The sequence below is a fragment of the Vigna umbellata genome, chromosome 6 (assembly GCF_029865625.1).
Source record: "Vigna umbellata cultivar VRB3 chromosome 6, Vumbellata_1.0, whole genome shotgun sequence".
Taxonomy (NCBI): domain Eukaryota; kingdom Viridiplantae; phylum Streptophyta; class Magnoliopsida; order Fabales; family Fabaceae; genus Vigna; species Vigna umbellata.
In genome coordinates, this window is record NC_142170.1 from 25,951,909 (window position 1) to 25,964,459 (window position 12,551).

Here is a 12,551-nt window from a genome sequence, read left to right on the forward strand (position 1 = left end):
TATAATATTTATGGTTAGATGATTATTATTTTTATGTATTTTAAGTTAACTTACGAATATAAATATATATATATATATATATATATATATATATATATATATATATATATATATATATATATATATATATATATATAAAGTGTGTGTATTATACTATATAATTTGAGAATAATATATATATACATATTTATTGTTGTCTTTACGTAGGCAATTTTATATAATATATAACAGTTTATATCTTTTTCTATCATTTTCTTTCAGTTCAATCAATCTTAAAATAAAACGCCACTAAAGTATTTGTTTGCATGTCTACTATTTGTTTTTAAAGAGAAAGTCCATTTTCATGAATAATATAACCCTCTCACCCACCGTTTGTTCACACACGCAAGGATGGAGATCCAAAGTACACAAAATCAATAAAGAAAAGGAATGAAAAGGATTTTGTTGATACATATATGGAGTTATTATGTCAAGAAATAATAAAGCATATTTATTGTTTCAGAGAAAAGCTTGAGACACTGATAAATTATGTCAATAAAAAATTATGCAAAAAGAAATTATTAAATATAAGAAGATGAGTTTTGATATGAAGAGAAACTCTCATATATTTAAAAATAAATAAATAAAGGAGTAAATCTTGCTTACCATTTTATTATAAATGAAATTATTTTCATAAGATAAAGAATTATTTAAGTTTAAAGTCATAAATTTTGGTATTTTTTAATTGGATTTTATTATTGAATATTTAAATTTTCAACTTTTTTAATTAAATTTTTATTTTTAATGGGATGGTATGATTTTTATCTTATTATGTTTCCTTTTTTATTTGTTTGTATGTATTAAAAAAATATAAAAATATATGTTATAATATAAAATGATGATTAAGTTTATTATTTTTATTAAAAAAATTGAAGAACGAGGTCATTATACTACAATAATAGTAATAGAACTATTCCTTAACCATTATAAATTATAACATAGAAGTCATCCAAAACATAATGACTTCATTCTCGAATAATTTTTCAACAAAAATAATAAAAGCTATTTTTCATCTTATTAACCGCAATATTATTCTTAGGTTAACTACAAAACTTCTTATTAACAGATACAACTAAAGATCATGAAAGCTATAAAACTTTTTATTAACAGATACAACTAAAGATCATGAAATGACAAAACAACATTCACATCATTCACTTAACAATTAAATTAAATGATAATATTAAATTAAAAATATATAAAAATCATATTTTAGACTATTTCGGCAGGATTTAGAATCATAATCCAAAACATTCAAATTTGTATGTTTTGATGTCCAGTAGTGCTGTCTTCTCTCCTCTTCTTGTCCAAGCCAGTGACCTCGCGTAGTAATATTGTAATCAAGATTAGTTATCAGAGTTCAAAGTTCCCTTAAAAAGTTACCTGTCCTCAGAAATATTTATAAATTATAATGAGCTTACTGTTAGGTCTGACTCATTAATCACCAATGAATGACAATATTACTTGTCAATAAATGAGCCATTTTACTGAGCCGTTAACTGTTTGTCCGCTCAGTTCATTTGCCTAGGAGGTACCATCGGTCGGTCATGAACTCAAAATAACTTAGACTCCTCTACACTTTTACTGTTCGGTTGGTTACGAGCCCATAGTAACATAGACAAAAAAACATTTAGTAAGAATATAATTAAAAATATCAAAATTTATGAGAGATTTAAAATTTAATTAAATCTAAAATCAATTATGAATAAAAGTAATTTTAAAATGACGTGATTTGTGGATGAACATTTTCGTATAAAAGAATTTAATATGAAAATTTAGTATAATTTTCTATTTAATAATTATTTTGGTTTAGAATCTATTAAATAATTTATAATCAATTCTTTAACATTAAATCGTCACCCAACTTGAGGAAAATTATTATGAAAACCGATAAATTTTGGTATTAGAAAAACCGAGAGCGTTCATGTATCCAAATCATTAGTTAACGAGTAATTACTTAAGTGGTTAACATTTCTACTTTGACAAATGCAAGTTTCTTTCCAATAAATTTCTCATTATAATTGGGATGGCTGAAGTGATTGTATATTCATGGTTAAATTTAAATACTTAAATTTTAATAAGAGAAAAAAAAAGTGACAAAAAAACACTTCTGAACCAGTACACAATTTGGCATGTGGGGGACAAAAACATCAAAATTATGATGAGTGAGACATAACCTCTTAGGACGAATAACTATGTTTCCATAAAGAGAAAAATGATAAAAAGAATAGAAACAAAAAATCTTATTGATAAATTAAAATACTCCATTGATGTGAGTGATTTGGGAATATAGAAAAATACCACCTTAATTATTTTCATTTAAAAAGGAAGTGATTTGGGAAACATAAGTGGTCACAATTGCACTATAAATAAAATCTACTTGTGGGTTATTTCAGTTTAAATATATTTTAGTTCATATAATATTAGTAATTTTTTATTTTATCCTTATAAAATAATTTATAATAATTTATTTTAAAAAATTGAAATTTATCTTTAATGTTTATAATTATGTAATACATCCCAATTCTTCATATATTTAATGAAAGATTAACCAATCACATACTAACGATAAATTGAGTAAAATCATCAAATGATAACATCTTATTGAGTCATAGTATAAGATAAATATGTGATATCTCTAAAAGAATTAATTAGGGCAAAAATTATGTTAATTACCCGTCTATAGATACCTTTTATAAATAACATTACTAATTTCAGATTTTGAAAAGATTAAAACTAAAAACATATTTCATGAAAACCAAAATAAATAAAATACTAATTTAATATAAGAATTATAAATTAAAGGGAGAGAAAATTTTACAAGAACCAAAACAAAAGCATTATTGTTTCATAAAATTAGAAAAGCAGAATTAAGTAAATTATTTTCTTTTAGCAAGGGTTTTTTTTTTTTATTTTAGTTTTACAAATTAAAAAAGATTAAACAAACATCTTTAAATTAGTATAATCAACTTGCTTAAATAGGCTAATGTAGTTTAATACCAAAATTTTAAACAAAATATAAGTGTTTTATCTAAACAGGCTTATGATATTATTATTTAATATTTGAAGGGAAATAGTGGTGAGGAAGTGTGGGAGGTAAATAGACTAATAGCCAGTTTGAAATTTTCGATTTGAAACGTCTTAAACACAAATTTAATAGTTTCTTCCTTTGAGGTTAAGGCTCCTCAGAAAGTGGTCAGTGTATAAAATATAAACTCATTCAATTTCATTAAATGTTAGTGGAATAATAGACTCCCAAGAAATAAAGCATTTTGTAGACCCTTCACTTTCACATTTTTTTCATATATAACTTTTAGCTTAAATGTTAGATTTAATCCTTTTCGACATCCCTATTTATATTCAAATGTTTCAATTGGGTTCTCATTTTCTAAAGTGTATCAAAATGGTCCTTAATTTTGAAAATTGAGAGAGATGGCGAAATGTTACTGACGTGGCATTGACCTGACTTAATAGTGAGTTTTTTAGATTTAAAAAAGTGAAATTTGTAAATCAAAACGCAACGTTTTGATTTTTAACATAAACAGCGGTCGTTTATGAGAAGGAGGAATCCCTAAATTGATGAGGGTTTTGTCGAGGTTGTCACCGCGTCACAGCGAACGTTTCATGCTCGACCTGGGGCGCTGCCGGCGAGGTGGGTTGCCACCGCGTCACTACCGCACGCCCAAAGCTCCGTCCATCTAACCGCCGCGAGCCACCGCAAACCACCGGAGCCTTCGCGAGAGATTCTCTCCTCTCTCTGACGTTCTCTGGGCTGCGTCTTCCTAACTGCCCGCCGTTCACCACCGCGACCCAGCCACCTCGCCACCACCTCTTCTGATCTTGACATTGGCAGCACACCCACGCGCCATCGGAACCGTTTCCAACCGCGGCGTCGTCATCCTTGGAGACCGCCACCGATGGGCTCTCCTTTTCTCCTTTGTCTATTTTCAGTTTGTGTTGGGTTGTTGGGAATGGTAGGTTTCTGGTGATATGCGTGATAGAGGAAGCCACAACGTGCGCTGTGAGAGTTGAAGATGATTGAATTTGAATTTGAATTTGAAGTTGGGTGATGAAAGTGAGGCGTGATGGAGGCAGGATGATGACGGGAAATATGGTGGAAGTAGTGAGTGAGCTGTGAAGAAGAAACAAGTGGTTGGGATGGTTACGGGTGAGAGAAGCAGAGGGGTTGGAGAGTGGTTTGAGAAGTGTAGGATGAAGATGATGGGTATTGGCTGTCCGTGAGGTGTTGGTAGTGATGAGCCGAGGAAGGTGAATGAGGTAGGAGTATGGGAGAAGAGAATTAGCAGAGAGAAAGAGATGAAGATCCGGTGCTGGCCGTGAGATGTTTATGGGTTAGGATGAAGAAGCAGAGGGAGGGAGCCAGTGTCCCCAATAGTCGTTCGCTGTTTATCTTAAAAATCAAAACGTTAGCGTTTTGATTTACAAATTTCACTTTTTTAAATCTAAAAAACTCACCATTAAGCCAGCTCAATGCCACATCAGTAACATTTCGCCATCTCAGCATCCCATTCATCAATTTTTTTAACGCCGTCCACCCAACTTAACGGGAAGGACTCAATTGATCTCAATTTTCAAAATTAAGGACTATTTTGATTCACTCTAGAAAACGATGACCCAATTGAGACATTGATGTCGAAAAGAATTAAACCTAAATGTTATTATGGTTAATAGGTGACATCTAGCTGCAGCACGGCATATTACTTTCACCATTCCACTATTTTAACTTAAAAGTTTCATCAAGTATTAAAAATAGCACAATTAATATATTATATTTTTAGAATATGGTCTTTATATTTAATAGTCCTAAGCTTTTAGGAATTGCAGATAAAGGTAATTTAAATATAACTCTTTAAAAGATAAAGTTATCTTTTTTAAAAATAAAAATGTGTTGAAAGCTTTAAATTTTAAAATAAACACACAATGTTATCTTAATAAACAAGTTAGAATATTAATACAGTTTGTGATGATGAAAAAAAGTTATAAAGACAAACCTTCGTTTAGTGAGAACCATTACATTCAAAGTAAAGTAGAACGAAGGGAATGGAATATCACTCGAACAAAAAGATAACAAGTTTGCTCAATCATATTTGTAAATACAATTTAATAGAAATAAGATACTACTAGAGTGAAAGCATTGTACAAGGAATGTATAACAATGGAGGAATACAAATTCCCAGTCCAAGAATAGGAGCATCCAAGTAAACACCCAATGATGAACAATTGAAGGAAGTTCTCACCAGATAAGTGAATGGCACTGAATATAACTGAGCTTATGGCAACAGCTTGTGGCCATTCCATGGTGGATGAAAGTGATGTCAAAAGAAATCCCCTATAAACAACTTCTTCCAAAAGGGGAATGACAATGCAATAAGCAAGCACACAAGACACTCTTGAGATTCCACTACTTAGGAGCATTTCCTTCTGAATGGGGTTGCTCACAGGCTGCATGCATATGGTATAATTAAAGTTAGGGGAAAACACCACCATTTCATAACTTTCAACCCATTTCAAAAAATTTGCAAAATTTAGAATAACTACGTACAGAATCATGAGGTCTGGTAGGAGGGAATGGACAAAATGATAGTTCCATGGTTTGAAATAATAATGCTTTTAATAATAAGCATCAGGAGAATATGATAATGACACATTTCAACAGCTCACAAAGTTAAGTAGTAGTATGAGTGCTGGATATGTTCCACAATTTAATCAATCACTAAGATTGTTATACAACGTAGGCAGTGCATAACAGTTCACATTAGTTAACTTTAACAGGGTGTGCAGCAACTTCTCTAAAGTATTGAATTAAAATTATAACACGCATTTTTCAGCCATTTAGCAGTTTTAGAGCCTTATGCAATTATCTAACTTTTCTAAGTCAGAAGCCAAACACAACAATTGTTTCTTACCATCTATTTCCAAATTTGCCTTTACTCTCTTATTCCTTTAAGTTCCCCTTTATTCTTCCAAAAATGTAGTTCTTTGTTTTCTTACAACCAAGTGCTTTTCAATTTTTTAAAAAATGCTAGTTGATTGGAACTTGGATTTGTTTAAGATAATTTGGATATTACCAAATTACAACAGAGGTACATATTAAGAGTTCCTCAAAAGTCAAGAAAGAAAAAGAAAAGACACCACATATCATTCCAAATTTCTATAACATACATGTCATATCCCCATTAAACAACTGCTTACATCTTTTGTCTTCCCAATTTTACTTTATATTCCACACAGCCTCTGGCTTTATCCTGTTGCTTCTCACACCTGCTTCCATGTAAGCAAGTTTGTTATATCCCAAAGCCCTCTTTTGCCCTTACATATTTACTACATGGTTTAGCAACAGGAGTGCCTGGAACAACTTGAAAATGTGGGGTATTTTCCATGATTAGGAAGCACAATCTTTTGAGTCAAGGTTTATTAATTATACCTATTTACTAATGTTGATGCTTGTTAAAAAATATATTTCTGGTGTGAAAGGCAAAAACATAATGATACCAGTTTCTGGTTCACTACCTACAGCAGTATCGGTATTGAACAATATGGAATTTGAAAGAATGTGCTAGACATATAGTTTATATTGTTTCAGTACCTATGTAAGCAGCAAACACAATGCAAGAACTATGACAGTGCCGGGCATATAGTTTTATTTTTTTTTTCTACACAGATGAAATGATATAACTGGGAAAAAATGTAATCACCAACCTTGGAGCCATATAAATAGTCAGCAAGTAGAGATGTTAAGAAAATCAGAAGAGCAAGAAACCCAAATCCCAGAGCTGATGACAAAAACCAGTTCCTGTAGCTCCATGAGTTGTTCTTTTTGAAGAAATTCGTAAACTTGTATTGTGGCTTAGCTGTGTACTTCAACAAAACTAGAGTCCCACTAAGCTCGAGAATCTGAATGGTGAGAAGAGATAAGGCCTGCATCAGCGAGGGAAAAGATATTGTTAAAATGTCTGCTCTAAAGACATAACACTGTGAATCAATGAACCTAAACTCTGGCAGATGTAAATTCAGACATTGAACTAAATCTAAAGATGAAGGACCCTTTATATTATGTCATTTAGAAACACAAATTCCATTGATACTCATTGCACTGCCTTAAACTTCTAACGTACTCACTGCCTTATAAAGAAAGCTATCCCCAAGCACAAGAAGACAGCAAAGTACAAACCTTAAAACAACAACTTCCAATTAAATTTTGCAGAACTAAAAAACAAGTACTGTTGATCTATACCCTATTAAAACAACAATAATAGTTAGAGTAAATGGTTATGCGGAAATCAACTCAATTGAACTTCACGCCAATCCACCTCCCTGCTTCCTCCTAGATTTACTCCTTTGAAAGTGTAATTTTCCATTTACAATGCTTCAAAAAAATTTCCACGCACACCCTAAATCATCTTCTCTGTATTTTGGTCATCAGTCAGTTCCTCTCATTCATTTATTTGGTGTTAGCGCCTTATTCCTTAGTAAGATCATGGTAACGTACATTTGAATTACCAATTTGGTGATAAAATTTGGAGTAATATTGTGCTGACACGTTAATTTCTTAAAGAGACTAATTAAATAACATAAATCTTTAGAACATAGACAAAATAAGATCCTAAGATTTGGATGACATCGGGGTTTAATCAAATGATTTTGAGAAATAAATGAACAAATAACAAAAGTGACCTCAGTTTGTGGGTCAATAACAGGTTGTCCGTTGAATAAGGCCACAACGGATAAGCCTCCAAAACTGAAAGGGATGTGCAGAGTGAATAAATAGAGTGCAAGATTGCTCCACACATTTCCACTCTCCCATGGACTGTCTTCCTCTTGCAAGGCTGAGAATCCCTGGAATTTGGAATAACAAAAAGAACAATACTATTCTGTTCTTGATAACATCAGAATTAGAGGGTCTGTAACCTGAGAAAGATTCAGCATGGCATTTCATACCTGAGAAAAGGGTGTGATTTCTTCTTCTTCTTCTTCCCTTTTGCAAAAGCTCTTAAAACTGTGGCGTTGGAAGGGAGTGCATCTCAACCGCAGTTTCGGTGAACATAGTTGGCTATAAATCGTGTTTGGAGGATGAAAGCAGTGAAAGGGTGTGCCCAAATCATTACTAACAAATTTCGCATAAGCATATGGACACCCCAGAACCAACAACATTTGACTCTTGAATTCAATCCTTAATTTTTACTCATTCTTTATTCTACATAATAGTATTTCATGGGTCATATTGAAGGTCATGAATTTGCGCCAAATGTTTATTACTGTATCTAATCAAATTAGATTTGATTAGATAAGACATTGATCTAGATATAGCATTAATTAGTTAAGACTATAGTTAACTATGATTTTGTAAATACATTTAGATATATGCTTAAATTTTTAATATTTTGAAATTTATTATTATTGTTTTAATAATAATCTATATATAGGTATACTTTATTTTTATCCTAACTTGGATAATACACAACTTTTTAGAACTTTAAATAGTATTTTAATCATTATTTTTACTTTGTAATTTCCTTGTAGAGTTATTCTTGTTTTGAAAATAAAGATGGTTTATTTGAATTTCTTTACCATGCATAAATAAAGATTTTTACCATTCAGTCAATGTTAAAATATATGTATCAATTAGTTTTAGTATAACTACAGGAAAAATACGTTCCTAGGTGCATGCATTTTCATTTTTTATTAAGATAACACAAAAAAATTAATTTTTATCATAATTATTTAAAATTTGAGATATAAAATAAATAAATTTTATAATTTTATTTATTACAAATGATTTTTTTATTATAATTAATTAAATTAAAAGGTAATTGTAACATTTAATTTTAACATAAAACTACTAAAATAGGTATTATAGAGAAATGCTATTATAATTATCCATATATATATATATATATATATATATATATATATATATATATATATATATATATATAACCATAAAAACATAACTTATACCAAGATTCTATAGCACATAAGAAACAACAACTAAATTATATAAAACTTAGAGTCTTTAAAAAAGGTACAATACAAACTAGTCAAACCTAAAAACTAAACTATAACATCTCCCTTATTCTCAGCTGGATCAATGGTTACATTCCCATCTATTTACACCGATGAAAGTGATCATTTTAAAAAGAAGAAAAACAACACAAGATAAAATACACATAAGAGTAAGCTAATATGGAAAAGAGATTTTCATATAATAGTAATAAAGTTAATATTTCATACAAGTCATTCATACAAACAAGAAAATCAAATAAAGAGTTAAACAAGACTGAATTATCCCGATTCATATACTAATATCAAACTTTGACAAGTTTTGCACTTGTGGTGGCCTCTACTACTCTGTAAAGTCATTATCAATGAGTTTTATCTTACCATATACAAGGTTAGTCTATTATCATCTTTGGTCAAGATAAAACCCTTAGACCAAGACCTTGTATTCTTCTCACGACATACATCACCCTTCTTTACATGAGATTGGATAATAATTAGAGCTTAGATAACTTCCAATATTAAATCCTTATATCAATGCATTCACTAAGAAAACTCAAACTTAATCCTCCTTAGATCAGTATCAACTATCCTCGTACAAATTTCAAACACAGATAGTCACCTTAACAACTTATAAGATTTCATCAACCACACCAGAACAATGAACATGGAAGTGGTTGAACTTTGTTAGTCTCGTCCAACAAAAGTATCCATTTTCTCAATGAGTGGTGCTTGAAGGCCCACTCACCCAACTACCAAACATCTCACCCAACAACACTGCCACTGGAACTCACAGAGATTAAATTATCCAAAATCTATCCATCGACAATCAAGTTAGTGGCACCCAACGCCCACAAGTCAGTCAACTCACTAACTTTGGTGGGGTCTAGTGGTACTGAAATTTCGTCAAATGCCAGTTAAGTCAAAGGCCATTATCCAAGTGGCACCCATTAACACTCGTCGATGTATAAAAAATGTGAACATCCTCTTTGGGTTTTAATTGAGCAATTTGACTTTTCTCAAGCTCTTACACACTTAGCAAACTTCATAAATGTTTTAATATATCAGTCTCTTAGCTTAAGAAGTGTCAAATATGTAAAGATAAGATCGTCTAGTGAGACTAGACTGTGTATTAACTTAGGCTTTGAAGTTTAACATACAACACTTAACGAAATATTGTTTATTGAGTGAAGCATCTAAAGGATGTGTTTACTAAAGAAAAATGTTGAACAAAATAAGTGTTTGAACGTAATACGCAATTATAACGTTTCACAACAACAACGTTTTCCAATATATAGTCTAATAGACAATGTTTAACAAACAACATTTAGCAAAAGGAAATGTCTAAGTATACACTTATCAAAACACTAAAGATTAAGATTTTATATCTAAAAAGTGTTGGACAAACAAAGTGGCTAAAGAAAAGAATCATTTAGGATATCATTTAAATATGTTAAATGCTACCTTTAAAGATGACTAAATGATATGAGAATGTTTGATATCACAAGAGCATCTAACATATACATAAAAGTGTTAAACATTATAGGACTTCTAATAGAGTGTCTAATCGTCATAGTATCTAGTAAAAAATTAAAGCATCTGAACACAAGTTTCGCTAAACAGAACTAAACGATGTCTTTACCTGACGAGCTAACATGAGCCAATATGTTTTAAACACACAATTTGACTAAACGATCACCAACATCTAAAACATTTAATGCATGTATGAAAAATGACTTCTTTGCTTGTATTGAGAGCAACATCATAAAGAAAATAGGTTTAATACCTATTTTGGTCCCTCAGTTTGTAAGATGTGTTCAAAGTTATCCTTCTTTATTTCAAAAGTTCGCAACCGTCCTATATTTTGCAAAAACAGTTTAAGTGGATCCCTTTTGCTTACGGCGTTAGAAAACTAACGGCAGGTTGCTCTCTTGGCAAAAATTAAATGACTTGTCCAATTAGTTGGCAAGCTCAGCCAATAAGACACTGGCACATGGCAATCCCCTTTTCACTCAAAAGCTTTATCACACTTCTTCATCTTCTTCAATCGCACGCTGCTTCCCAAACCCTAATCCCCTTTTCCCCTTTCTGTGTTCAACATTGAGGTTCTGAGATCTGAGGTTCTCTCCACTACTACGTTGCGCCCCATCTCCCTGCCCTTCCGCACGATCACCACGCACTCGCTCACGTTCACTCTCATCGCACCTAGGGCGCGGTAAAGGAGTGTGGTGTAGGTAGCCATGTTGGTGAGGGCATCAAAACAATTTCAATCAATACAATCTTTACGCATATAGGAGAAAGAGAAGAGTATTACAAGATCTGGAAATATACAGTGGCACAAGATTTGAGGAAATACAGTATTACAAGATCTGAAAATATACAGTGACACAAGTTCCCTTTTCCAAATTTAAATTCAATCTCAACCTCGCTTTAATTGTGTGCCATTGAGATGAACTGAAACTATATCAGATTAACAAAAAGGGAAAGTCGGGGAGGACCGCTTCCACTCTAGCAATTACAGCTCTGCCTACGTTTATGTCTTTCTCCTCCCTCAACACTTCCTTGTGCCTCTTCTCTTTCACATGTTTGTCACCTAATACCTCTTAACTAAATTTGAAAATTAAGTAAATAATTTCCTTTTAAAAGGCAGTTTTGTTCCGACAAGGTGAGGTGCAAGGTGAGGGCGCAGAGGTAGGAAGAAATGGTGGAGTTTGAGGAAGTGGAGAGAAAAAGTTTTTTCACTAGATAAAGGTTTTCAGAGGAGGAGAAGGAGGAAGCTGCAGAAGAGTATGGGAAATGCAAAGCAATGCCACGTAATAAGAAATTGTACAGCTCATTCAGGTTTCGCCAGGAAGACAACTCTGCCGTTAATTTTTTTAACGCCGTAAGCAAAAAGGACTAACGTGAACCGTTTTTGCAAAATATAGGACGGTTGTGAACTTTTGAAAAAAGGGAGGACAACTTTGAACACACCCTACAAATCGAAGGACCAAAATAGGTATTAAACCAAGAAAATATTATATTCTTTATAACTTAATTATCTATATGACTCCGTTCTCTTTCTTACTCATTTATAAAGATATATTTCATTTATTCATCATAACACAGTCAAAGACTAATAACGCAAACCTAATTCATTCTTCATAACACAAACAAGGAATACTATCAACTCAAACTAACAACACAAGGGCAGTTAATAACTCAAACTTCTAAATCAAAGACTAATTACAACTTATTTTACCAACACAAAGGACTAACAACAATAAAGGAAACAAGATATATCACCAAGCACACATGTTAACTAATGGTAAATTGGAACTTCAATTGTCACGTAAAATAAACTTTAAAACTGTGCAAAATAAAAACTAAAATCAATGAAAGACCAAACAATATCAAAGTTTCGATCAAGAACTATTTTCAATTTTACGTAATACTTCAAAAGACCAAAAACATATTTATCTTTTAATTTTATTATTATTTAGTACCATTTTTTA

The 12,551-nt window shown here is 31.5% G+C and overlaps 1 protein-coding gene across 1 annotated transcript; it reads right to left on the bottom strand.

Moving 5' to 3' along the window:
- Positions 1 to 5,082: 5,082 nt before the first annotated feature.
- Positions 5,083 to 8,266, bottom strand: LOC148197069 (uncharacterized). The gene is made up of 4 exons (XM_088093210.1): positions 7,999 to 8,266; positions 7,735 to 7,896; positions 6,760 to 6,978; positions 5,083 to 5,502 (listed from the first exon to the last, which is right to left on the bottom strand). Exons 1-4 carry the CDS (start codon positions 8,209 to 8,211, stop codon positions 5,161 to 5,163), a joined length of 936 nt encoding a protein of 311 aa, XP_087949336.1. The 5' UTR covers positions 8,212 to 8,266; the 3' UTR covers positions 5,083 to 5,160.
- Positions 8,267 to 12,551: the final 4,285 nt, after the last annotated feature.

Coding starts and splice junctions, on each gene's coding strand:
- LOC148197069 (XM_088093210.1), bottom strand. CDS start 8,211: ATGTTGTTGGTTCTGGGGTGTCCATATGCTTATGCGAAATTTGTTAGT. Junction 7,897..7,998: donor AAATCACACCCTTTTCTCAG/GTATGAAATGCC, acceptor TCCAAATTCCAG/GGATTCTCAGCCTTGCAAGA. Junction 6,979..7,734: donor TTATTGACCCACAAACTGAG/GTCACTTTTGTT, acceptor TCGCTGATGCAG/GCCTTATCTCTTCTCACCAT.